The sequence below is a fragment of the Oncorhynchus masou genome, chromosome 10, assembly GCF_036934945.1.
Source record: "Oncorhynchus masou masou isolate Uvic2021 chromosome 10, UVic_Omas_1.1, whole genome shotgun sequence".
Taxonomy (NCBI): domain Eukaryota; kingdom Metazoa; phylum Chordata; class Actinopteri; order Salmoniformes; family Salmonidae; genus Oncorhynchus; species Oncorhynchus masou.
The window spans coordinates 12,337,967-12,365,177 of NC_088221.1; the positions used below are offsets into that span (position 1 = coordinate 12,337,967).

The 27,211-nt window shown below is 43.6% G+C and overlaps 1 protein-coding gene across 3 annotated transcripts in view; it reads left to right on the forward strand.

The window, feature by feature from the left end:
- LOC135547153 (myosin light chain kinase, smooth muscle-like) overlaps positions 1 to 27,211 on the forward strand; it is an 81,008-nt gene that overhangs the window by 1,253 nt on the left and 52,544 nt on the right. For all 3 annotated transcript variants that reach the window (XM_064975867.1, XM_064975869.1, XM_064975870.1), the window contains exons 2-4: positions 8,024 to 8,169; positions 13,634 to 13,790; positions 26,467 to 26,674. In XM_064975867.1, the coding sequence (XP_064831939.1) occupies positions 13,638 to 13,790; positions 26,467 to 26,674 (361 nt within the window). In that variant the 5' untranslated portion in view covers positions 8,024 to 8,169; positions 13,634 to 13,637. The remainder of the gene's footprint in view (positions 1 to 8,023; positions 8,170 to 13,633; positions 13,791 to 26,466; positions 26,675 to 27,211) is intronic.

The following is a 27,211-nucleotide window of genomic DNA, read 5'->3' on the forward strand; positions in this document are numbered from 1 at the left end:
TGTCTGCACGGGCGTGATGAGGCAGAGTATCTGTTCTTTGGAAGGTGTCTCCTAGTGTACTCCGGCCCCCGGGGGAACAGCAGGGCTATCAGGGGGCTGTCGAAATGCTATCTCCGCAGGGGTGCGGCTCTCTCCCCAGCATGAGAAGGGCAGGTGTGCATGAGCCTACGGGCAGAGCGTTGCCGGTGTCGATCTCATGTGGGTCTGACCGACCTTATCCTCAGAGCATTGTTCAGAACTTGAACAGTGACTGCCACAGATGTTCCACCTGCTGTGAGTCAAGACCATCACAGTTCTTTTCCCATATCTCCTTCACTGCCAACAGTGTCCTCTCCTATCTGGAGTAGATGGGCTAGGGGGAGGTGTCATTGAGGTAGCTGGGGGAATGTCACACTAAGCTGTGGGGGCTTAGCTATAGGGTGCAGCTGGGGGAAGGTCTCACACAGATGTGGGGGTGGGGCAGGGCAGCCATGAGTATTTGGTGACTGCAGGCCCTCCCTGGAAACTTGTGTGCCCCTGTCTAGGCCTAGCTGGAAGCCTGTGCTCCTAAGAAAGTCCAACCCCAGGGTACATGGGTACTGTACAGCTGCTATCCACACAGGATGATGCACTGTCCTGCCCCCTAGCCTTTCATGGGTACCAGCTCACCTGTGACCGTGCGGGCTGAAACTGAGTCCAACCTGGTACAACGTCTGACTTCACCGGGGTTACTGTGGACTCCGTGCAGGGCACCCCCTTGACAGGGATGTAACAAAAGTCCCCAACACAGTTCCTGCCCACCGACAATGCAGGCAACATCTGCTTGCAGTTGTCTGCTTTTGGGGGAAGTGGAGCCTTTCTCCCCCGTCCTGATGATAATGGGGGTTGGTAAAGAGAGCCAGGGGTCCTCCCTGCCCTGTCTTTGTGGACCCCAACCCCTTTCCCTGGGCTCTGGGGGACATAGGGCAATTCCTGGCTGACCACACCCCCAGCAGACCATGGGGCCGTGGTGTGTGTTGCATGCGGTCTGTGGCGATATCGCACAAATTAGTTTAGTCATTTCAGTCACCCATACAGGCTTTCCAGGCTCTGCACCACAGCCAGCACAGTGGGTGTATCTCCAAACGCCCCCACTGTTTGCTTGGGATGAGTTAGCTGGGTCTGTGTGTGCAGCTCCGTAGTAGAGTGTGAACTGGTCACGTGCCAGCTCGCTCTGCACAGAGGGGGTATGTGAGCGTATGCCTGCCGAGTGACGCGTTCAATGTCATTAGCGAGCACCCGTAGCGGCTCCCCTGGCTGCCTGTATCTACTACTCAGTTTGGAGCCCAGCAGCTCGGGTTGTAAGTAGTGTCCAACGTGCCTCATTGTTCCAACTAACACCCCATAATCATGTCTGTCCTCCGGGCTAAGCAACAACAAACAGGACAAAGCATCATCCGTGAGGCACAAAGCTAGTTGAAGTCCTCCATCTTCATCCAACCACCCGCCTAAATGAGCTGTTCTAACTGGGCATGATACTTCCCAAACCACCTTACCAGAGTACAGTAATGACCTTTATTAAATAATAAATCAAATTGTCCACAACAGGACTGAGTTCTCAATTGAATCGTTTATTAACCAGAACTCACAGGTTACTGTTTGGCCATAGTTTACGCCAAATAAATCAGGATTCATCCAATGGCATTGAGGAGTATACCACCTCGGTCATCGGCTCCATCCATAAGTGCATCGGCGAGGTTGTCCCCACAGCGACCGTACGTACATATCCCAACCAGAAGCCTGTAATCCATGGCCACATCCACATTGAGCTAAAGGCTCGAGCTGCCACTTTCAAGGAGTGGGACACTAATCCAGGCACTTATTAGAAATCCCACTATGGCCTCCGATGAACCATCAAACAGGCAAAGCGTCAATACAGGATTATGATCGAATCCTACTTCACCGGCTCTGACGCTCAACGGATTTGGCAGGGCTATTACGGCTACAAAGGGTAACTCCGATGTGAGCTGCCCAGTGTCGCGAGCCTACCAGAAGAGCTAAATGCCCTTTTATGCTTGCTTCGAGGCATGCAACACTGAAGCGTGCACGAGAGAACCAGCTGTTCTGGATGACTGTGATAACGCTCTCGATAGCCGACGTGAGCAAGACCTTTAAACAGGTCAACATTCACAAAGCCGTGAGGCCAGATGGATTACCAGGACTTGTACTCAAAGCATGCGCGGACCAACTGGCAAGTGTCTTCACTTACATTTTCAACCTCTCCCTTAATGAGTCTGTAATACCTACATGTTTCAAGCAGACCACCATAGTCCTTGTGCCCAAGGAAGCGAAGGGAACCTGCCTAAATGATAACCGCCCCGTACGACTCACGTCGGTAGCCATTAAGTGCTTGAAAGGCTGGTCATGGCTCACATCAACAGCATCCTCCCGGATACCCTAGACCCACTCCAATTCGCATACTGCCCCAACAGATCCATGGATGATGCAATCTTAATCACATTCTACACTGAACTTTCACACCCTTTGTGAGAATACAGTTCATTATTCAAATGGCCACAGGACTATTACATTGACCCCCCCCCCCATGCATAGTCACTTCACCCCTACCTACATGTACAAATTACTTCAACTAACCTGCACCCCCACACACTGACTCAGTACCCCCTGTGACTCAGTACCCCCTGTACAGTATATAGCCTTGTTATTGTTAGATTTTTTTTATTTGAAACATTTGGTAAATATTTTCTTAACTATCTTATTGAATTGCACTGTTGGTTAAGGGCTTGTAAGTAAGTATTTCACGGTAAGGTCTACACTTGTATTCGGCGTATGTTACGCGACGAAACCTGCATGCAATTTTTAGTAGCTTTACAACTGAGTTGCTTGATTGCTTCGGAAACACCCCCCTGCAACTAATTTTCAACTTGGTTGTATCCAGTTGAAACTTTGCAACTTTGCGAAACTAATTGTAAGTAACAACCTGTCAAAACAAACACATGTCACATGATCTATTCGAAGGTTCGGAATTCCGACCCAGTTGTCATGTCAACACAGCCGTCAGTGCTGCGCAACCGGGAATCAGGGCTGACAGAACAGACGAGCACAGTGGTATAAACATTATTGGCATCATGGCTAGTCATGGTTTATGTATATGGTTTAGCAATCAATAACTAATTTTGAGGTGATCCTAAACCTCTCACTGAACAGTTTCAACTGACATTTTCCAACATGAGCTGTGCTAGCTATCTTTTTTTAATTTATTTTTATTTTACCTTTATTTTACTAGGCAAGTCAGTTAAGAGGGCAGAACGACAGATTTTGTACCTTGTCAGCTCGGGGATTTGAACTTGCAACCTTTCGGTTACTAGTCCAATGCTCTAACCACTAGGCTACCACTGCCACCTCTTAGTTCGTTGCCAGCTTGGTTAGCATGTTCCTAGCTAGCTATGTTGGTGTTTTGCAATGTCATTTTGGCTAGCTAGCTAAATTGTACAGGCTACAGGTCTGTATCCTTGCTGTTACAATAACCAAACGTTGGAGAAACAAATAATTTGTGAAACCAAGATGTAATGCAGCAGATGACATGCGGTGGGTTCTGAATTCTTAAACAAGCAGCTTCAATTTGATTGGCCGTTGCATGCAATTTGGGTTTGAGTTTCTTCATGTAACAGCAAAATTGCTTGATGTCACTTGCAACTGGAAATAAAATGGCGTGAGTGTTACTTCGTGTAACCCAAGCCTAAGGCGCGGTAGATCTGTACTATGTACACCATTTCTTATGTTTTGCCGTTCTGAAAATACAATATTTTTGGTTATAGAAAATATATTTCACAGTGGTTTGGATGGTACCATGATTCTCCACACAATGACTGCCTGTTTTGTCACACAAACAGAAATATGGCGAACTACTGGAATTTAAGCAATTAGGAAATGACGGAGTGAATTCTGCATATTGCACCTTAAAGCCTGCAGTGCCCGGCCCTCTGCCCTAACCCGCGCCGCTCCACCAACCGCAAGGTTAAGTTTAGAATAAGAGTTAGAGGAATGTTATTTAAAATGCTGCAATGGTCCTTGATTCAAACATGCAACCTGTTGGATTGCTAGACGGTGACCGATTACTCCTCCCCGACCAGCCGTTCTACTTCAGACAGAAACGAAACTAGACCATTAGTAGGTATCGTATGTCTTGGAGCTGCTCAGAAATACATAAAGTGAACAATGTTTTGTAGGATTTTATGTGTGTTTTGTTTTTACCCCGTTTTCTCAAATTTCGTCATATCCCGTTGGTAGTTCCAGTCTTGTCCCATCGCTGCAACTCCCTACAGACTCGTGAGGCGAAGCTCCAGAGCCGTGCGTCCTCCGAAACAACCCTGCCAAGCCGCTCTGCTTCTTGACACAATGCACACTTAACCCAGTAGGCAGCTGAACCAATGTGTCGGAGGAAACACCGTACACCTGGTGACAGTGTCAGCGTGCATGCGCCCGGCACGACACAGGAGATGCTAGAGCTCGCTGATACAAGGACAACCCAGCCGGTCAAACCCTCCCCTAACCTGGACGACATTGGGCTGATTGTGCGTCGCCTAATGGGTCTCATGGATACCGGGCTGCGACACAGCCCGGTATCGAACCAGGATCCGTAGTAACACAGCTCGCCCTGGGAAGCAGTACCTAACACGGAACCCAAACCGGCTGCGCGCGTGCGCTATCGTGCAAACATTTATTTTGTCCCCCTACACCAAACGCGATCACGACACGCAGGTTAAAATATCAAAACAAACTCTGAACCAATGACAATTTGGGGACAGGTCGAAAAGCATTAAACATGTATGGCAATTTAGCTAGTTAGCTTGCACTTGCTAGCTAATTTGTCCTATTTAGCTAATTTACTGTTGCTAGTTAATGTGTCCTGAGATATAAACATTGAGTTGCTATTTTACCTGAAATGCACAAGGTCCTCTACTCTGACAATTAATCCACACAAACGGCCAACTGAATCGTTTCTAGTCATCTCTCCTCGTTCCAGGCTTTTTCATCTTTGAACTTATATGGTGATTGGCATCTACACTTTCATAGTATTACCACGATGACCGGCAAAAAAAAATCTATCAATCACCCACGTGGGTATAACCAATGAGGAGATGGCACGTGGGTACCTGCTTCTATAAACCAATGAGGAGATGGGAGAGGCAGGATTTTCAGCAGGATTTGCATCAGAAATAGGAATAACTTCTATTTTAGCCCTTGGCATCGCAGACGCTCGTTGGCGCGTTCGCAATAATTGAATAACATGGATTTCTAAATTTATTTACATTTACGCTACGTGTCCGGTCTGGTCAGCATGTTAGACCTCTGCGTCACTCAGGAGGCCCCTGTTGAATTTGTTCTTAATGAGCTTGATCCATAATCAGTTGGACATGAGTTGTGCCATTAAGTAATGAAACACAGGTGATTGAACAGGAAGTCCAGTTAATACTGTAACACTAATAGTAATCTTCACTTGCCAGCTGTGCTCTGGCAGTCAGCTATTTTTATTGGGCATCCAGAACCTAAGGACGGTCTTGAGTAGGAGCAGAAGTCTTAGGTCAGCACTTTTCCCTGTCCAGACACTGACTACAGGCAAACAATGGAGCTGGTTGGTGTTACAGTAGGTTATGTAAAATTCCCAGGTTTTCCAGAAATCCCATTTGTAAGAATCCTGAAATCAGGAGGGAATAAGCAGGAAATCTGTGATCTTCCCATGTGGATAAAAAAACAAACATTATTTCACCTTTTATTTAACCAGGTATGCCAGTTGAAAAAAAGTTCTCATTTGCGACCGTGCCAAGATAAAGCTAAGCAGTGCGACAAAAAACAGAGTTACACACGGGATAAACAAAAGTACAGTACAGATTTATGGAAAACTAACTTAATTATTATGGTTTAATATGACATGACTCGGCTACAGTCACAGTTGGCAACTGAAACTGTTATGAGGCATGGGCCCTGGTCAAAGGTAGTGCACTATATTGGGAATGGGGTGCCATTTGGGATGTACTTTGAGAGGCGTGGGTTACCGGGTTGTTACTAGCCTTATCACAGTCCTGTCCTATGAGCTTCCTGATGCTATTGACAAGCAGTAGTATTGCCCATGTACATCATGGACCCAGTTTTTATTTATTTATTATTCATTTTTTTTATTTGAATTTATTTTTATTCTCCTAACTCATGTTTCCCCCAGCTGTCAGTCAACGGTGTGTCACATTTACCAAAAGCTCTAAGTGTGACTCTACTCTGAGTAAGATTAGACATTGTGTTCATACACATGTTATCCAGTTTGTCCCCATCATTCTCCTTTCATTATGTCCTTTGTATTTAACTGCAGTCCCCTCCGTGTTGTACACCGGTTTGTCATCCTGGTGATTCATTGTGCGTCCCAAATGGCACCCTATTGGCCAGAGCCTGGTCAAAAGTAGTGTACTACATAGGGAATAGGGTATAATTTGGAATGTGTATACCTTATGTGCTGTGGGTTATCTCACCCTAATGGCCTCGAGTGAAGGTGAATGACCCCATGGCCATGTAAAAGTGTTTGCTTATTGCTAGCAACGGTCCCCCAAACTGTCAGAGATAGAGTACATCTCTCCCAGCCAGGTATTCCAGGTATGCATATGTGACTTAACCCTTAGATGAAAGGAGCATTGGTATTGGAGTACTTTGGATGGAACCAATATTACTGTGGGCCTCCTGGGCCCATGTTGTGCGTCTAAGGGTTCACACAGTTAAACAGTCTTATGTATGGAAATAGCCACGGTTATGTGGGTTTGCAATAACACTGATACATTTTTAGTGGTTTGTCTTCTATCAGCTATTGCAAGCATTTTTATTTGCCTTGCGGAACTATTATGCCGTGGTTCTTTTTATTGATATTGGTTTTTAAAGGGTATGAACCTTACTTTGACCATGTCGAATGTGAGGTATGAAGCATGACTGACTCGGGGCCATGCAAAACATCATAGCGCAAATAAACTGAATATACATTCTGCAATGTGTCCACTGATAAAGCACCAATGTGCCTATCTTGGTGTTCCAATAAATAATTAATGAAACACAGTTCTGGCTGTGTTTTTGCTGATAGTGGCCCACTGTTATTATTTCATAGATGGCAAGCAACATGGCATCCTGATGATGGATTACAGAACATGCTTCCCAAATGGCACCCTATTCCCTGTATAGTACACTACTTTTGACCAGAGCCCATGGATGATTTGGGACACGATAGAAGAATGCATTCAGAAAAACAACAGTTCTGTAGTTAAGGGCAACCTTTTGATGTTCGTGCTATGCTTAGAGGGAACTGTTTGTCAAATTTGTGTACAGAATAACAACTAACAGTTGTTTTTTTCCCTGTCTTGATGGTTTATACAGCAAAAAGGGACTTTGTTGGTTATTATAGGCCTTGCACATCCTGTCAATTAAATGTTTTCTCAGACAGGAACCATTTATGTTAATTCCTGTGGCTGATGGAAAGTCAATACAAGCAACACAACTGTTTTCATTCTCTAGTCCTCACCAAGCACATGTTTAGATTCCACCTGAGGTTATACTCCAATTTTGTTTGCATCAGTTTCTCCTCGTTTTCGTTTTGATTTCCAACTGAAGAGAATCTAATGAATAAAACAAAGTATTTAACTTTTAATCGAGACCATGTGTTCTTCCTTGATAGATGTGTTTAACATGATGTTGTGTTAGTTGAACAAAGACTTGGACTTCTTTTGGAAGTAAGCCATCATTTGACAGGCTAAATAGAGTAACATAATATGGACTTTTGAGAATCAAATGGAAAAAGAGGACAAAATTGGAAATCGGACGCCTTTGGGCATTTATTGTGTTTTATCATCGGTCATTTAAAAAAAAAAAACAGGCTGGAGCAACTTTATACTTATCAATTCAATCAATAAACAAATGAACCAATCACACTCAATCCATGTGAAGATGTGCAGCCGTGTTTGTCCTTAGACAAATAATGTGTTCCTACCTTAACTCATTTTATCCATGCAAACAGGAGGAAAAAGGAGGGACGCTCACAAACCCAGCCCCAGGGGTAGCCAGTGGTGATTCCTCCGAGCAAGCATCAGGCTTCCAAAACAGAGACAGGCCTTGGTCCTCCACTGCCCCTCCTACGGCAAAGGCAGCCCAACACAGAGTACAGTGAGTTGGCTTCTCTCTGATTTTGTTTACCCTCCCTCTTTCTGTTGCACATACTTTAATGACTTAATGTTTATTGTACGTACCTTTTTTTAAACATTTTTTTTGTGTGTTGACATGCATGTCATAATGCAACACGGCATGTGGTGATGTCATCATTGAAGTCTGTCATTGTCTGTTCACTGCAGGGCAGAAATGGCATCTTTATAAACTCGGCAAAAAAGAAACGTCCTCCTACTGTCAACTGCATTTACTTTCAGCAAACTTAACGTGTAAATATTTTTATGAACACAAGATTCAACAACTGAGACATAAACTGAACAAGTTCCACAGACATGTGACTAACAGAAATGGAATAATGTGTCCCTGAACAAAGGGGGGTCAAAATCATAAGTCATTAAGTACTGCGGTGCATCTCCTCCTCATGGACTGCACCAGATTTGACAGTTGTTGGTGTGAGATGTTACCCCACTCTTCCACCAAGGCACCTGAAAGTTCCCAGACATTTCTTGGGGGAATGGCCCTAGCTTTCACCCTCCGATCCAACAGTTCCCAGACATGCTCAATGGGATTGAGATCTGGGCTCTTCGCTGGCCATGGCAGAACTCTGACATTCCTGTCTTGCAGGAAATCACGCACAGAACGAGCAGTATGGCTGGTGGCATTGTCAGGCTGGAGGGTCATGTCAGGATGAGCCTGCAGGAAGGGTACCACATGAAGGAGGAGGATGTCTTCCCTGTAATTCACAGCGTTGAGATTGGCTGCAATAACAACAATCTCAGTCCGATGATGCTGCTACACACCGCCCCAGACCATGACGCATCCTCCACCTCCAAATCGATCCCGCTCCAGAGTACAGGCCTCAGTTTAACGTCCATTCCTTCAATGATAAACGTGAATCCGACCATCACCCCTGGTGAGAGAAAAACGCGACTCATCAGTGAAGAACACTTTTTGCCAGTCCTGTCTGGTCCAGCGACGGTGGGTTTGTGCCCATAGGTGACGTTGTTGCCGGTGATGTCTGGTGAGGACCTGCCTTACAACAGGCCTACAAGTCCTCAGTCCAGCCTCTCTCAGCCTATTGCGGACAGTTTGAGCACTGATGGTGGTATTGTGTGTTCCTGGTGTAACTCGGGCAGTTGTTGCCATCCTGCACCTGTCCCACAGGTGTGATGTTTGGATGTACCGAACCTGTGCAGGTGTTGTTACACGTGGTCTGCCACTGTGAGGACGATCAGCTGTCCGTCCTGTCTCCTTGTCGGGCTGTCTTAGGCGTCTCACATTACTGACATTGTAATTTAGTGCCCTGGCCACATCTGCAGTCCTCATGCCTTCTTGCAGCATGCCTAAGGCACATTTACGCAGATGAGCAGGGACCCTGGGCATCTTTCTTTTGGTGTTTTTCAGAGTCAGTAGAAAGGCCTCTTTGGTGTCCTAAATGTTCATAACTGTGACTGTAATTGCCTACCGTCTGTAAGCTGTTAGTGTCTTAACGACCGTTCCACAGGTGCATGTTCATTAATTGTTTATGGTTAATTGAACAAGCATGGGAAACGGTGTTTAAAGCCTTTACAATCAAGATCTGTAAAGTTATTTGGATTTTTACAAATTATTTTTGAAAGACAGGGTCCTGAAGAAAAAGGGACGTCCCCTATGGTATTGATCCCTAGTTCTCTCCATTTCTATAAGGTGTTAGAGGGGGCAAAGGAGGGATTTCTGGCAACAGGAAGCAGGAATGATATTGGTGTAAGGTCAAAATAGACTTTAATTTGCTTCCAGATTCGGACAGCGCTGTGTATAATAGGATTGTCACTATAAAGTGACATCAACTTGACAGGTGACAAAATCACAGCGCCAATAGAGAATTGGGGGCAATCCTCACACTCCATACTAAGCCAACTGGATGACGGAAATGGATCATCCAGCAAAAACATAACAGCACAGAGGTTAGCAGCCCAATAGTAAAATAGAACATTTGGGAGAGACAATCCTATTTCCATTTTGGAATTACAGAGGTGTTTTTACCTATCATGTGTTTTATAATCCCAGATGAATGGATTTATAATTGAGTCCAGTTTAATGAAAGGACTTAGGTATGAATACTGGGATGTTCTGGAATAGGTAAAGCAGTTGTGGGAGGAAGACTATTTTAATGGCATTAATTCGTCTGAGCAATGAAATGCAATCCCAACACCTCATCACCCCGAAAACACCACTCCCACAGTGAAGCATGGTGGTGCAGCATCATGCTGTGGGGATGTTTTTCCATCGGCAGGGACTGGTAAACTTTTCAGAGTTGAAGGAATGATGGCTAGTGCTAAATACAGGGACATTTGAGGGAAACCTGTTTGTCTTCCAGAGATTTGAGACTGGGACCGAGGTTCACCTTCCAGCAGGACAATGACCCTAAGCATACTGCTAAAGCAACACTCGAGTGGTTTAAGGGGAAACATTTAAATGTCTAGTCAAAGCCCAGACCTCAATCCAATTGAGAATCTGTGGTATGACTTAGACTGTTGTACACAAGCGGAACCCATCCAACTTGAAGGAGCTGGAGCAGTTTTGTCTTGAAGAAGGGGCAAAAATCCCAGCAGCTCGATATGCCAAGCTTATAGAGACACCCCAAGAGACTTGCTGTTGTAATTGCTCCAAAAGGTGGCTCTACAACGTATTAATTTGGGGGGGGGGCGAATAGTTATGCACGGTCAAGTTTTTTTCTTTCTTGTCACAATAAAAAATATTTTGATCAAGTGATACAACCCCCCCACAAAAAAAGAAAGAAAAGAAATATATATATTTTAATTCCAGGTTGTAGGACAACAAAATAGGAAAAATGTCAGGGGAGTGAATACTTTCGCAAGCCACTGTATAGGAGAATGTCATCTGTGTATAGTGAAATCCAATTTAGATTTATCTTTAGTATTATAGCCGTATATCGCCTGAGCGAGAGGTTCAATGATTAGAGTAAAAAGCAGAGGCAACAGCGCACAACCTTGCTTTGTCCCTATATAAAGGTTAAATCGTGGTGACAAAGTTTGGTACGTGGGTTTTCTCGCACAGGGGTTCCTATATAAAAGCTGGATCCATTTTGTGAACCCATCTCCAATATTACATTTCTGTCAGACCTTGAATAGATAGGACCACTCAACTTGGTCAAAGTCCTTTTCGGCATCCAAAGATATAACGACAAGGTCCACTTTGGGTAACCTCTGAGAATACATAATGTTGAAGAGGCTCCTGGGATTGAAGAATGACTTTCTGTTAGGGATAAAGAAGACGACATATTTTAGAATGGCCTTTTATTGTCCCCCAGCACAAGGTGCACCTGTGTAAGGATCGTGCTGTTTAATCAGCTTGATATGCCACACCTGTCAGGTTGAAGTATTATCTTGGCAAAGGAGAAATGCTCACTAAAAGGGATGTAAAGAAATTTGTGCACAAAATTTGAGAGAAATACACTTTTTGTACGTCTGGAAAATTTCGGGGATATTTTATTTCAGTTCAAGAAACTGAAATTTTACATGTTGCTTTTTAAAAATATTTTTGTTAGTATACTTACAGATAGAGTAATAATACATAGGCTGCATTGTCGTTGGGGCCAATCAAGGTTCTTTTGTTAGATTCATTTAATATTTAATGTCACTAACATGTTTGCCCAGAGCTCAAGCTAAATCCTTCCCCTTCTTGTGATACTTTTGTTTGCTGACAGGGCATGTCAATGTCATGTTTTGAGTGTGTCATGCCACGTCTGTGAGGTAATAACCCAATGGCAAAGGCTGTCCCAAATGGCACCCTATTCCCTATACAGTTCACTACTTTTGACCAGGGCCTCAACCAAAAACACATTTCAAAGCCCCTCAGTTACCCTGAACTGACACCGCTCTCACAACACTAAAAGAGCAAGAGGGCTTTACAACACGCCACATCAAATACACAGCTGTATTGACATCGTTATTAATCCCATGTGATGTTACGTGGCATTGTGTGGATTTGGGATATGAATTGTATTAAATTCTAATAAAGGCTATGCTCAAGTTCTTTGTTTGATGCTTGAAAGCCACTGCCATTGAACCGTAGAGTACAATAAGTATTTTTTTTGAAGCAGATTAATGAAACTAAATGCGGCATGAGCTTTCATCCTCTGCTCAAAGGTGTGACTGCCTTTCCTGTTTCCCAGTGGAACTGGTGGTTGTGAATGATCAAATCCTTTTGCTTAATACCACCAGTACTTGTTGTTAAGCTGGAGAGTAGTCCAACAGGCCCTTCTGGCATCTCGTGGAGGTAACATTCATGGTTTTCTACCCTGTGCCACTCTCACGTTCATCCTCAGGGGGCATCGGCTGCAGCTCCATATGGCTGCAGACTGAAGGCCCAGTGTTTATACCAGCGTTAGGCATCTAACGTCTCAAAACAGGCAGGATAAAAACACGTGTACTTGTCCCAACTCCTCTATTGAGACCATGGTGGTGATTAACACATTCCACACATGGGATATACAATGACCAAGGCATCTGTCGGACCTACTGAGTACAGTATGTGGGTGTTGTCCTTATTTAGCTATTCTAATGACTTAGATTAGATACGCAGGGATGCAAATGTTGGCCAGCTCGAGCTAGATTGAGCACGTACTGTGATCCAGAAAACTTTTAGTAGTCAAATATGGTGATTATAGCCTTCAAGCGATAATTTTTTTTGTTGAATATTTTTTTGGGGGTTGCTTATTTGCTCTTAATTTGACTTTTGACTGTCACAGAAATGTGGTCGGGGGGCTGAAAAGGTGTCTGGGAATGCCATTTCTGTTCAAGCCTGTGCTGGAAAATAAACATGGGAGGTATTTCCCCTAAATCATCAGGAAAAGGAAGTTGCAGTTAATTTCTAATATTTCCTTAACTACCTCTACAGCTTGGCCTTCCAAAGCGAAGCTCGGTGTATAAGAATAACAAGCTCAAAACTTGCAAAAGTAATGATTGTTAAAAATCATCCATTGATTCACAATTGTTTTTATGGTTGATAAGGTCTACTGATTTGGCTCGACACCGGGGTGTATTCATTATACAGATTCTGTTGCAAAGAGGTTTGTACGCTTGCAACAGGAAATGTCTACTCCAAACTGAGAACATTTTGCAACAAACAAGCATTTCTATTGGATAGATTCCGGTAGGTCCTTTCCCATTTTCATTCCGTTTGCTCTGTTTGGTTCTTTTAACGTTTTATGTTGCAAGACGTAATAAATACACCCCAAATGGTTGATTAGATTAAAGAGAAAGGTATATAAAGACAGGAATCACATATTTCTATTTTATCTGTAATATGTGAGGCCAAACAGCCTTTAGCTGTGTCCCTATTCCCTTTTATAGTCCCCTATGGACCCCGGTCAAAAGTACTTCACTACGTATGGGGATGTGGCCTATAAAAGTGAAGTGCATTATCAAAATAATTTACAAAAAAGTAATTCTATCTTTTACAGAAATATGGGGGATGTGCAGCTTGTGACTACAACGCGGATCTCCAAGACCAGCTTGACATTAGGCGGAGGTTCTCCAAGTCCGGAGTCTCCGACATTCACTCTCCCACCTCGCAATGCCCGGGTCAGCCCAGGAGAGACCGCACGCCTTGATGGGAAGGTAGGAATCGCTCTCTCAAAGCCTGTCCCAATTCGCTCCCTGTATCCCTTCCCCTTGGTCCTATCTTCTTTGATGTCAGCATTTCTGAATAGGTATAACCAGTGTAGTGGTAAGGCATCCACCATATCTGCAAACATTGAAAGATTAGGGCCATAAGGAGGAGAGGGATCCAATTTGTGAATGGACCAAAAAATGTAATTTGTTTTTCGTCCCTTGTGACTTTGTACCAGTTATATGTTTATTTTCAACCCACCCGAGTGTGCGTGAGCTGAGCATGTTGTGTAACCTTCATTGTGTTTGGAGTAGAAGTGCTGAAGTGTACTTTGTTGCCTTGGGTTAAGGTCTTGTGTTGACCTCCCCTACCTCCTGTTAGCAGGCCCAAGGCTCCTACCTGTGCTGTTTACTGAGCTCTCCTTGGCATCCCTCTCTGAGTATCACTGTCTGTTTGGACTTGGCCCAATCCCAAATTGACCCCTACGCCCTATGCGCTTGTGGAGATGAGCAATATGGTGAAAACTCCACCTAGCCTATCCAAGGGGCAAGGTGGAGATATTGCCATATCACTAACACCTATAATATCTCTTCGTATCTCCATGTGCGTAGGGATTGATTTGGAATTGGGCATCCGTGTCCAGTTTATCAGCTCACCCAGTGTGGTCATGGGTGAGCAACCAGGCTTTTTACCAAAAAAATGACCGTCTCAGAATGCTTTTCCCAACATGTACTTGAGGCTGGCAGACGGTACTGTCAGGTCTTGATTTTATCGCAAAGGTCCTTTTGGCAAAGATTGCTTGAATTTCCATTTTCCAAATGATTAATGGATGGTGACTTGTTATCCTTAAAAATACATTTTTGCCCAATATGTTTTCAAACATTTAAATCATTGATGCGTAGGCTATGCTTTTTTTTAAATACACTTAAAAATTGGGAAAAAAGAGATCCATGTTGATCGGGAATAAGTTAGAGGTTTATCATGGGTGAAATGCTAGTCAGGAAGAATAATATAATTTATGCAATTTAGCAAACACTTTTATTCAAGCAATTTAGTCATGTGGGCATAAATGTTCATATTGGCGGCCACAGTGCGACTCGAACACACTATCCTGAATGTGCTAGTGCCGAACTCTACACAGGACCACAATGCATTTCTCCAATACATTTTATTTCCTAACTATATATCCAGAGTGTAGGTCATTGGTTTTGTGATCTTGATTTGTTATCCCCAAAAAATGCACGATTGAAATGTTACTCTGTCCACTGCACATGTCGTCAGCATGGCCAGTCAGTTAAGCTAGACAAACTCTCTACAGTGGCTTTGCTCTGTGTTTGGAACCCTTTCATCATGTACCCGTGTCATGTTTTGACACTCCCCTATGGGTCGGTTCTGCTCCTCAGATGTCCCGGTCTCAGTTCCTGTCAAGTCTCCCCACTGCTTTCCATGTAAAAGAGAGAGTTCACACACAAAATAAATGACATTGGTTCACTTACATTGTAAGCAGGCAATTGATTAGGTATGGCAGCAATCAATACTTTGGTTATGTTTACCTTACTGCTCTCTTCAAATGCTAATGAGTCCTCTTTAAAGGGGAAGTTCAGAATTGTACAACTTGATGATCGATGTTTCCTCACCCTGAAAGTAGTCTACGGGCCAGGAGAAACTGTAATCCATGGTTCGGTTTTAACGACATGAAATCAGTGTTATGGCCCTGCTGTGTGTGGGATCGCTCTTCGATAGGAAAGGATTTGTGACTAATGAGACTGTGGTGTTACAGAAAGCAGGCTCCTGTCGCTTTGAGTTCACCTCCACCGTACACACGGTTTTCATTCGGCTTCCCTGTCTCTGCTTTGAGTCTGATGTGAAGTAATGGAGTCATTTCTGGGGCTCGTGGTAAAAATCCAAATTGCATCCTCTTTATGAAACGATAAAGTAAAGCAGGGTTTCCCAACTGGCGGCCCGCGGGCCAAAACCATGCGAATGGTGGACCCCCATGTTTTGTGGACATAAGATGAAATCAGCTCCAAGTGATTTTCAAATCTGTTCAAGTATTCCCTCATATTAGAGACATTCTGTATGTGATCGTATACAATAATAATTGATTGGATTTATATAGCGCTTTTCTACAAACTGAGGAACTCCTATGCACCCACCTCAGGGATGCACGGTGACCATTTTCGTGCCAGAATGCTCACCACACATCCGGTGAGGAGTGATATATGCCGATTAGGTGAGCATGATGGAATGTGGCCAGTTTGGGAATTTAGCCTTGATACCGCCGTGAACTCCCCTACTCTTACAATAAGTGCCATGGGATTTTGAATGGCACCCGCTTTAATGTCTTATCCGAATGACTGCACCCTACGCAGGGCAATGTCCTTAAATGTAATCCAGGTGAGAAACGATTGTTTTAGTCAAATATTCTATCTGTTTAGTCAGTCAATTTGCAGCCCCACCATCCACTCAAGAAACATTTGCCCCACGGCTGAATCTAGTTAATGATCCCTGCAGTAAAGTCTTCAAGAAGGAGAGAGAATTCGGAATGAACTGTTAACAGGCATTTGCCGACAATTTAAAGTCAATAAATAATGCCCTTCAACCAATCAGCATCCAGGATCTGAACTACCTGTTTCCAAAGTTGATTCAACTAAACCAGGCTGGACTTCAACCAGTGGTCATGATCAAGATCCAGTATGAATGTAAAAACCTCCCCTATCTTCAACTTCCTCTGGCTTCTCTAACATACCATCTTTGCCTGTGTTGCCGTCAATGAGCTTCCACATTTTTAGTTGATTTTTTTTTTTTCCCCTTCTCAAATGGCTCTTGGTACTCTAAATAGTCTCGCCGCCCGCAAACCCTTGCGGTGTGCTCCTAAAACACAGTGGGTAAGGCAAAGGGAATTGAAATGATGAATGCCGCTGCAGTCTGGAGCCAGAGCCAGGGAAGCTGCAGGAGCATGGAGCTAGAAGCCTGGGACTGCTGAGGGAGTTAGAGGAGAACTGGACTGACTGTGTCTGACAGTAACTGCAGCTCAGACGCTCGGTCAGAATCCATTGAGCTGTGGCCACAGATGTTTAACACCACAGAGCACCACAGGTCCACAGAGCACCCTGTTGTGCTCCACGTGTTATAGCTCACTCACAAAGGAAGCTCATCCCTCCACCCTGTGTCATCCTAATCTATGGGTTTATTTGAATTTGTCTGGAAATGTATTTAAGATCTTTAAAAGTCAAGTTGTGTTGGATGAAATGTGAATAGGGAAAAATTCTTAAGGATCCAAGTTGGGTTGCTGGGATTTCTGGAAAACCTGGGAATTTTGGGAAAGTTACCATAGATTCAAGTATGTCTCACCCGCCTACTGTAATTCCCATGTTAAAGGATACACACTTCTGACTGTTGTCATGACACACCCCTGACATAATGTAAGGAAGCACATTATTGAATCCCCCCCGAAAATATTGAGATGGCATGATAATGTCTGCCTCAGACAATTCTGGTCATTGATAGCAAAGCCTTTGGCAACCAAGTCTAGAGCTGTTTCCTGAGAGAATGGAGCGAACTGTTGGAGTTGGGAGGTCCAGTTTGGGGGAACTGTTCTGTTAGAAACCCATTTTAGCACTCTGGTTTTAGATATAGTACCGATCATATAGGTTCATACACAGCGACCCTAATATGTAATTCTATGGGTTCATATGGTTCAAATTGGTTTATTTTGGGAATAATAACCCACTGATATTGAAAGTACTTTAAATATAAGTATAGCTAACTTGAATATCTTTAATTTAAAAAATAAAACTGACACAATGGAAATTGTTTCTGCAGACTGACTACTCGCCTGGGTCACTTCTGTTCTGGCACGTTGACAGTATGGATAAATCTGTATTATTTATAGTTCTTAAACACAGACCTTTTGCATTCCTGTGCTGCACATTGGACCAACAATAACAATACCTTCAGTTCTAATTCTCTAGCTCTTTCTATAATGTTTAACAGTCTTGGCATTTTAACCTTCATACAGTGATTATGTAAACAAGATTTTGGACAATACATTTTTTTTTCAAATTCTAACATACTGTATTTCCATTACTGTTGATACTAAACCAACGCTAAATCCAACATCGAAATAAATGGATGTGTATTTTTGCTATGAGGTTAGTCTAGTCCCGCCTTTTGCATCACTTCCTTATCCTTTGGGATTGGTCATTTGTGATGAGGGTGAGATGCTTGTTAGCAGAGGAAGAGGGAGCCAGCATTGCGGTGTCTGATTCAGTACAGCCTGACCGTCAAGTGTAAGGATACCTGGGTTCAAATACTATTCAAATTATCTCAAATTCTTTTTGTGCTTGATTGAGTTTGCCTGGCTTATAAAATGATCCCAAAACTGTCACTCCATGCAGGCTAGTCCAAACGCTCAAGTTATTGAAAGAATTGAAATAGTTTTTGAACCCAGGTCAGGTGCTGAGACAGTAAATATATGGAATGCGTCTTGATAAGGATTAAAAGATCTTAGTCTTGTGACTTTCAGCTTCCTGAGGTATTGTTTTTTTCAGAGCCGCTGGAGCAGAACCCAGTCAGCTCCTCTTCTGCTTGGATGCTCTGCAACAACACAGAATTTCTCCAGCTGTTACTTTTTGTGGGGGTGTACAGTAGTACCTCAAACTGTGATGGAGCTAAAGCATGTTTGTGTGCAGTGAGAGCATCTTGGTGAAGGAATTTTGAAATGACTTTATTGTGTGGGATGTAGATATGTTCAGCACCAACCTTAAGACTTTAGGATCTTTGGTATCGATGGAAATGAACACTTTGGACATCTGCCAGCCAAATGCCCCCCACACACACACTGTTAGATGGTGGGAGCCCGCTTTAATCTATGATTTACAGACGACCTTTAAACAAGGGTACCGTGTGCACATACGGTTATCTGCTTCCAGGAGGAGGTCATGTGTCAGGGAGTTTGTTACTTTGTTCTGTTGCTCTCCCAGGCAGCATTCATCACTCCTGAAGAAAAGATCCATCACCTCTCCTTACGCCTGTGTCCCAAATGGCACCCTATTCCATATATAGTCCACTGCTTTTGACCAGGACCCATAGGGCTCTGGTCAAATGGAGTGCACTATTATATGGAATAGGGTGCCATTTGGGATGCATACTAAGTACTTACTCTTGACATTGAGGATCCAAGAAGAAGAAACCTTCCCAGTGCTGTAGGTCATGGTGCGTCCATAAATACCACTGTCCCCCTTCTTTTGCCCGTCTAGATTGAAGCTTTTTCAATGGCTCTGTGTTACGTGGGGGAAACTTGACTTCTCTTTTATCAGAACGGTGCAAGTTGTAGCTCCTCTGGCACGAAGTAAAGATATTTGTGGGGTCAGATACTGATCTCGATGCAGATGTTCCTGTTTATGCAAATCCCTCTTATCATTATAACAGAATCACTAGAAGCAGCATACAAGGCGATCCAATTTTTACTTTGCTATTTTTATCATCCATGGAACCCTTGCCCCAGGCAAATCATACATTTAAGGAAATGACACCAATATCTCTAAAATATACTGACCACTTCATCTCATGATACGCAGTCGATGTTTTACTATATCTAGACAATGTATCCCAATCGCTCCCAAACGCATTAAAAAGGTCATAGATAAATTCAGCGCCATCAAGTTTTATCAAATTAGTCAGCCCTACTGCCTCTTAAGACTCTGATGGACTCCGTCTCTACTTATAGATTCCCAATTGTTTCCAATTTTAGACATTTGGGAGTAGATACATTTATTTCCTTAGATAAAATCATTGGAAGAAACGTAACAGAAGACTCAAATCAATCCGAACTCAGTAGATGGACTAACGGTTGCTGTAACCGGCAGAATAGCCATTATCAAAATAAATATATTGCCACAGCTGCATTTCTGTAGTTAAATGCTTCCCATGGTTCCCACTTCTGGCTAACGGGATAAAATGCGTAGTGCAGTTTAAATGTATATGTCAAGATAAGCCATCCTGGATAACATTTATAAACCTACAAAGAGAGAAAGACGAAGGAGGACTATCCATACCAAAGTTTCAATTCTATTTTCAGGCTCTAGCATTTTGTCCTGTCAAATTGGTTTCGACATGATTTATTCTGCCCACTCGCTGAATATATAGAGATTGTGTATCGTATTACTCTGGAAGAGGCTGTCTTTACTGATATAAGCCTTAAACTATGCAAATTACACTTTGTTCGAAGTAGAGCTCTGAGACAGGATTGTGTCAGTGTACCAAAACCTGTCTGCAGCATTGAAGGTCCCCAAGAACACAGTGGCCTCCATCGTTCTTAAATGGAAGAAGTTTGGAACCAACAAGACTCTTCCTCGAGCTGGCCACCTGGCCAAACTGAGCAATTGGGGGAGAAGGGCCTTGGTCAGGGAGGTGACCAAGAACCAGATGGTCACTCTGACAGAGCTTCTGAGTTCCTCTGTGGAGACGAGAGAACCTTCCAGAAGGACAACCGTCTCTGCATCTCTGGCCAGACGGAAACCACTCCTCAGTAAAAGGCACATGACAGCCCGCTTGGGAACTCACAGACCATGAGAAACAATATTCTCTGATCTGATGAAACCAAGATTGATCTCTTTGGCCTGAATGCCAAGCATCACATCTGGAGAAAACCAGGCACCATCCCTACGGTGAAGCATGGTGGTGGCAACAGCATGCTGTGGGGATGGTTTTCAGGGGCAGGGACTGAGACTAGTCGGGGTCAAAGGAAAGCTGAACGGAGCAAAGTACAGCGAGATCCTTGATGAAAAACTGCTCCAGATCACACAGGACCTCAGACTGGGGCGAAGGTTCACCTTCCAACAGGACAATGACCCTAACGGCTTCAAATACACCGACAGCGTCATTGCGCAAAATAGTACGTAGCATCATCTGGATATATATGCAACAAAAGTTTCATTGGAAATTAATGTAATTCCAAAATGCGATGACGCTGTTAGTGTGATCGCAGGAGTGGCTTCAGGACAAGTCTCGATGTCCTCGAGTGTCCCAGCAAGAGCTTAGACTCAAACATCTCTGGAGAGACCTGGAAATAGTTGTGCAGCGACCCTCCCCATCCAACCTGACAGAGCTTGAGAGGATCTGCAGAGAATGGGAGAAACTCCCCAAATTTACGTGTGCCAAGCTTGTAGCGTCATACCCAAGAAGACTCGAGGCTGTAATCATTGTCAAAAGTGCGTCAACAAAGTACTGAGCAAAATGGTCTGAATATTTTTATTTATTTAAAAAAAATACTTTTCCAAAAATTTCTAAAGCATTTTTGCTTTGTCAATATTGTGTGTAGATGGAGGGGGATAAAAAAAAATCCATTATAGAATAAGGCTGTAACGTAAAAATTTGGGGATTGAATACTTTCCAAATGCACTGTTTACTGAACAAAAATATAAACACAACATGTGAAGTGTTGGTCCCATGATTCTTGAGCTGAAATAAAAGATCCCAGAAATGTTCCATATGCACAAAAAGCTTATTTCTCTAAGTTTGTGCACAAATTTGTTTACATCCCTGTTCGTGAGCATTTCGGCTTTGCCAAGATTCTCCATCCACCTGAAAGGTGTGGCATATCAAGAAGCTTATTAAACAGCATGATCATGACACAGGTGTACCTTGTGCTGGGGACAATAATTAAAGGCCACTCTAAAATGTGGACTTCTGTCACACATTGAAATTCCACAAATGCCAAGTTATGTTGACGTGGTATTACACTCCGGGTCAATAGCCAGGCCCAAAGCATCGATCTAAATATGACTGGCCAGGCATAAAGTACATTCCACTGTCCTAGTGGCCAACAAATATCTGGCAAAAAGAAAAAACATGTCAACATAATTTCACAGCTAAGTTTTGAGGGAGCGTGCAATTGGCATGTTAATTTCTCTACCAATATCCGCTTCAATGTCATGGCAGTATGTCCAACCGGCCTCCCAACCGCAGACCATGTGGAACCACACCAGCCCAGGACCTCCACATTCGGCTTCTTCACCTGCGGGATTGTCTGAGACCAGCCACCCAGACAGCTGATGAAACTGTGGGTTTGCGCAACCGAAGAATTTCTGCACAAACAGTGAGAAACCGTCACAGGAAGCTCCTCTGAGGGCTCGTCGTCCTCAACAGGGTCTTGACCTGACTGCAGTTCGGCGTCGTAATCAAGTTCAGTGGGCAAATGCTCACCTTCGATGGAGAAGTGTGCACTTCATGGATGAATCCCGGTTTCAACTGTACCGGGCAGACGTGTGTGCGAGCAGTTTGCTTATGACAACGTTGTGCCCCATGGTGGAATTATGTTATGGGCATGCATAAACTACGGACAACGAACACAGTTGAACTTTATCAATGGCAATTTGAATGCACAGTGATACCCTGACCAGATTCTGAGGCCTGCTGTCATACCGTTCATCTGCCACCCTCACCTCATGTTTCAGCATGATCATGCATGGTCCCATGTCGCAAGGTTCTGTACACAATTCCTGGAAGCTGAAAATATCCTAGTTCTTCCATGGCCTGCATACTTACCAAACATGTCATCCATTGAGCATGTTTGTGATGCTCTGGATCGACATGTACGACATCGTGTTCCAGTTTCTGCCTACATCCAGCAACTTTGCACAGCCATTGAAGAGTGGGACAACATTCCACTGGCCACAATCAACAGCCTGATAAACTCGATGCGAAGGAGTTGTTGCTCTGCATGAGGCAAATTGGTGGTCACACCAGATACTGACCGGTTTTATGATCCACGCCCTTACCGTGACCAACAGATGCATATCTGTATTCCCGGTCATGTGAAATCCATAGGTAAGGGGCTAATGAATTTATTTAAATTGACTGATTTCCTTATACTGTATGAGCAGTAACTCAGTAAAATATTTGAAATGGTTGAGTTTATACTTTGTTCAGTGTGGTGTATGTATGGTGCCATTTGGGACATGGACAGTAAGTAATTGGGTGGTGCTGCAGAACTATTAATATGGCATAATTAGAGACTCTCCTGAAAGAATATATCTAAAAAAAATGCTCATGTGTTCATTGGCAGTGAAAAAGTACTGTAGTCGTGCTTGTCTATATTCTACAGTAGACAGTGCAGTTGTCCCATCGCAAACCAGGTCTGTGTCCCCATTTGAGGTCAGCTGGTCGTACTGCATGACAGTGACTGTACGTGTTTTTTTTTCTTCCCTTCCCAACAGGCATCGTTGTTGTCATGCTCAAGGGGCATGTTCTTAATGTGAGGGGATGCTCCTCTGAAGACGAGGAATGTCCACCAACATGGAGGCGGCCATCTGACATGCCACGGGTCAACGTAGCGCCTCTCTCCCCAGCCTCCCAGTCATTTTAATGGCCTGCCAAGGGTAGAACTCATCCTCCTAAAGAATTCTATTATTACATAATTACGAGCCAGTAGGAAAATATAGGGGGAGCAGCATGCGAGGGAGGCTCCATGTGAACGCTGTGAAAGGTATGCTGCCAGAAACCTGATGGTGGTTGAAACTGCTTGCCTATTGAAAGCAGATGTGGACCACTTCTAGGCTACTCCTACACGGCTCCACTCTGACTCACCGCTCCGCTGACTCCTCTGACCAGTGTTAGAGAAGCGGCCATCTTTCTTCTGCTGCTGGTTACATTCAAATGTTACATTTTGGTTTTAATGGCGTACGCTGTTCACATAGGCTACTTCAATGAAGGCCTTTTTTCCCGCAGAGAGCGGTCTCATCCGTCCACTGACTGTTGTTTGGAACGGTAGTTGAACACGGGTAATTATTGTCTTTTGCGTGTGTAATTCATGGAAGTCTTTTGGCAGTCTGGCTTGAAAGTGGCTGCGAAGCCAGGAAAAAAGCAATGTTGATGAGATGAAGACATCAGGTTGTTTTTTTGAATGGTGAAACAGCAGTCAAATACTTAATTTTTTCCCCCTTCCAATGGAATGTTAGCTCAGGATTAAACTGAACATGTCCCTAAATGATGTTGGATTCTCACAATGTGGATAGTTAGTGGCTATTCTCAGCACTGTGAGAATCAACTTATGGATCACTCAACCTGACGGAACAGGGATGTGTCTCAAATGGCGCCCTATACCCTAAATGCGTTTCTTTAGAGCAGAGCCCCTATGGGTCCTGGTCAAAAGTAGTGCACTATGAAGGGAATAGGGTGCCATTTGGGACGTTAGCCTGTTCTGACACCATCCGGACGGTAGCGATCACAACTTGGTTGGGAATACATGAATAGGCTCTGCTGAACTGTACGTCCAATGAGAATTAGCCAGACAATTATTCTTGAGTCTCTGAGAGACCAGCTCCAGCAGTAATCCAGTACAGGTGTCTACCAGAATGCGAAGTTGAAAAGTAATTCTCTGTGTACAAGACCTTTTGAGAATTACCGGGCCAAATAAACCATAGGCCTATTTCTTGGGAAATGGAAAGGACAAGGCCTTAGTTCCAAATGGAACCCTATTTCCTATATAGTGCTCTACTTTTCACTAGGACTAATTTTCACTAGGTCAAAGGTAAAGCATTAAATAGGACATAAGGTGTCATTTGAGAAGCGGACAAGAAAACGTCCGATGCATTTATTGATTTGGAGCAGCGTCTTGTCTAAAGACACGAGGGATCAAAATAGTTGCTTCACATGGAAACAAACGGTGGCAGTATAAATCGCTCTGCTTACATGATTAAAATAACAAACTTCAGCTTCCCTTTGATCATTTTCCTCTCTTCATTATGAGGGGATTTCGTTGTAAAGTCTGCTTTTATCCCAAAAGTATTAGCCTTGTTATGGCAAGTAGTACCGCTTGATGTGGTGATACATTGGGTGCCAGTAGCGTGACTCAAAAAGCACTAGAGACAATATTCCTCGCTTTGTTCCTCATATGCGCCTCTCCTTGTTTACTTGTCGTCTTGCATTCTTGGGTATTTCGATGCTCTTCGGGAGCTAGGCTGTATGTCCAGGATGGATCAGCAGTCAAGGCTCTCCTCGGCTGCCAGTGCATTGATCCATAGTCCTGTCACAACCTTTGTTTTCATGCCATTTTATCCCTTCACAAACCAATATGGTACTTGTGTCCGGGTTTTGTATGAACTCGACTCGGTGTGTAAACAACCCGTTGTTTCTCCTATACTCGACATGTGAACGTGGTCATTTGGGATGTTTGAGGTCGAGAGGTTGACCACAATAAGTTTTGTGAACGAGAAGTCTCAACTCTGCTTCAAGATTTCTGTGACACTGAACGTCAAGCAGCTGAGTTTTAAGAGGAAATGCCAGTGTCTGTTTGATTTAATAACGACTTAAACCTGGTACTGCTATTTTGGGGCAAGCCTGAGGAGGACTGGGTACAGCAGAGGTAATATTTTATTGAAACTGAGAGGCTAGTTTGACAGACTGGAATGAGAGTGGTCGATTACAGAGAGAAGCTGGACTTTCACAGCTTTTTGTTGTTGTTTTACCTCCCCTAAGACTTGAGTTCCATATGGAACTCAAATCTATTGTCTACGAGCTGTCGAGCCATATTCATTTGTATGTTCAATCTGAAATGCGTACCAGCTGCAGTGGTTAACAATTTACATTTTTGTTTTGCTGTTAATTTAAAGCCAATATGTGCAAGGGCTTATATTGCTTTGCAGAGTGAGACCCATGTAATGTTCATGTTTGGGTTTACCATGGTTCTCCTCCGAAATGGTATTTTACAAAGTCCCAGGGGTTCAAGGGGAGGATGGTTGGCAATGCCACCAGTGGAAACAGAGTGGGAGAGATTGCCCATCCGCTGTCCTTTTATTAGCTGTGGTCTCTGCCTGTAGATTTGTGATGCTTCAAAGACTTCAGAGAAAATAAGCTGTAGTGCGATTTTTATGGAAGTCGACAAGAAGTGAAATGAATTCGAGAAAGGTGGGAAGCTCCTCCAGTTAGACGGGGGATGTGAGCAGTGTTTCACAGAGCTTCTGTACCTGTTCATCCCTGCCATATCGTGTGCCCTTTCAGCACCTGTACTCCACTCTTCACGTGGTGTTATTAGCGATGGCTACTGAACTTGGACAAAAAGCATTGAGAGAATGGAAACGTCAGAGGACTGAGAACCTGAGTAATACAATATGCACTGGGTATAGGAAGTTGTGGAAATGTAGGTTTTGTTGGAAAACAGAAGACTGGGATAATTAAACAGACATTAATTACTGCCACAAGTAGCATTTGTTGTATTCTGGGAAGTCGGAAACGCCGAGAGTAATCAGTAGGTTCCCAGTTCGCTTGCTGATTGTTGATATCAATGCTTATCATTTGTTTTTGTAAATATCCTATTGTTTGCTGTGTCCATTTTGTTTTTACGTGTAATTAAGTTTTAATTAGGCTATGGGCCACAGATTCAGTCAGTTTCACACACCCAGGGAGTTCCTGTGCTCTGACTCCAATTGTATTGAGAAGATAAATGGATGGATGTGAACATACTAGGCATGGGGATTGTCACGGAGCTGGTGTCAGTCAGTGGCCTAAAAAAAACTCATCTGCTAGTTAAATTTTTTTTTAAATTTCTTACGGAAACCGTTATGATTGTGAGTAGCACACCGTTGGGCTGTGTTTCAACCATGACTATTAACCCCTGATGCCCCATTTTTCTTCTGTTTTTGTATAGTTAAAATCCACTGAAACACATCCATCTATTCCCAGGTGAGAGGACACCCTGAGCCCCAGGTCATGTGGTCCAGGAATGGGAAAGCGGTGATAGCTGGAGATCGCTTCGCCATGGAACAAAGTAGCCGTGGAACCTTCAGCCTGGTGGTCCATGGTATCCAGGAGGAGGATGCGGGACGTTACACGTGTGAGGCAGTCAACGATGCCGGAAGTCGCCAGGTCACAGTGGAGATCACTGTAGAAGGTACAGAAGCGCCTTCAATTTGTTTCCCAAATGGCAGTCTAGGCTTCCATTTGGAACACAATTTGACCCTCTCCGTCAGCCAACCAGATAGATAATTGAATGGTCTGTCAACAAATGTTTTGGCAGGGTCCACTGGCTTTGCTTTGTAGCTCCTTTTCAAATGTAGCATGGAAAGCAGACTTCTAAGGAACCCTGAGAAATGCACGGCCTCAAAAGCTCATGTGAAATTAAAACCAAGACTGTGTCAAGTATTTTAAACACCAGCACATTTATTCAACTCCATAAAATATAAGATGTCCTGTAACATGGCTTTTATACTTTGCCCAAGTGATGTTTTAACTCAATGTAATGATAGGGATAAGGTTGAGTATGGATCATCTTCAAAAGGACCACTTTGTTTTTGATTTATTGCAGATAATGTCCTTTTCTATTTCCCCATTCAGAAGGAACTCATTAGAGCAACCCATCCAAAGCCAACAGAGGTTTTTGTCCCAAATGGCCCCCTATTCCCTATATAGTTCACTACTTTTGACCAGA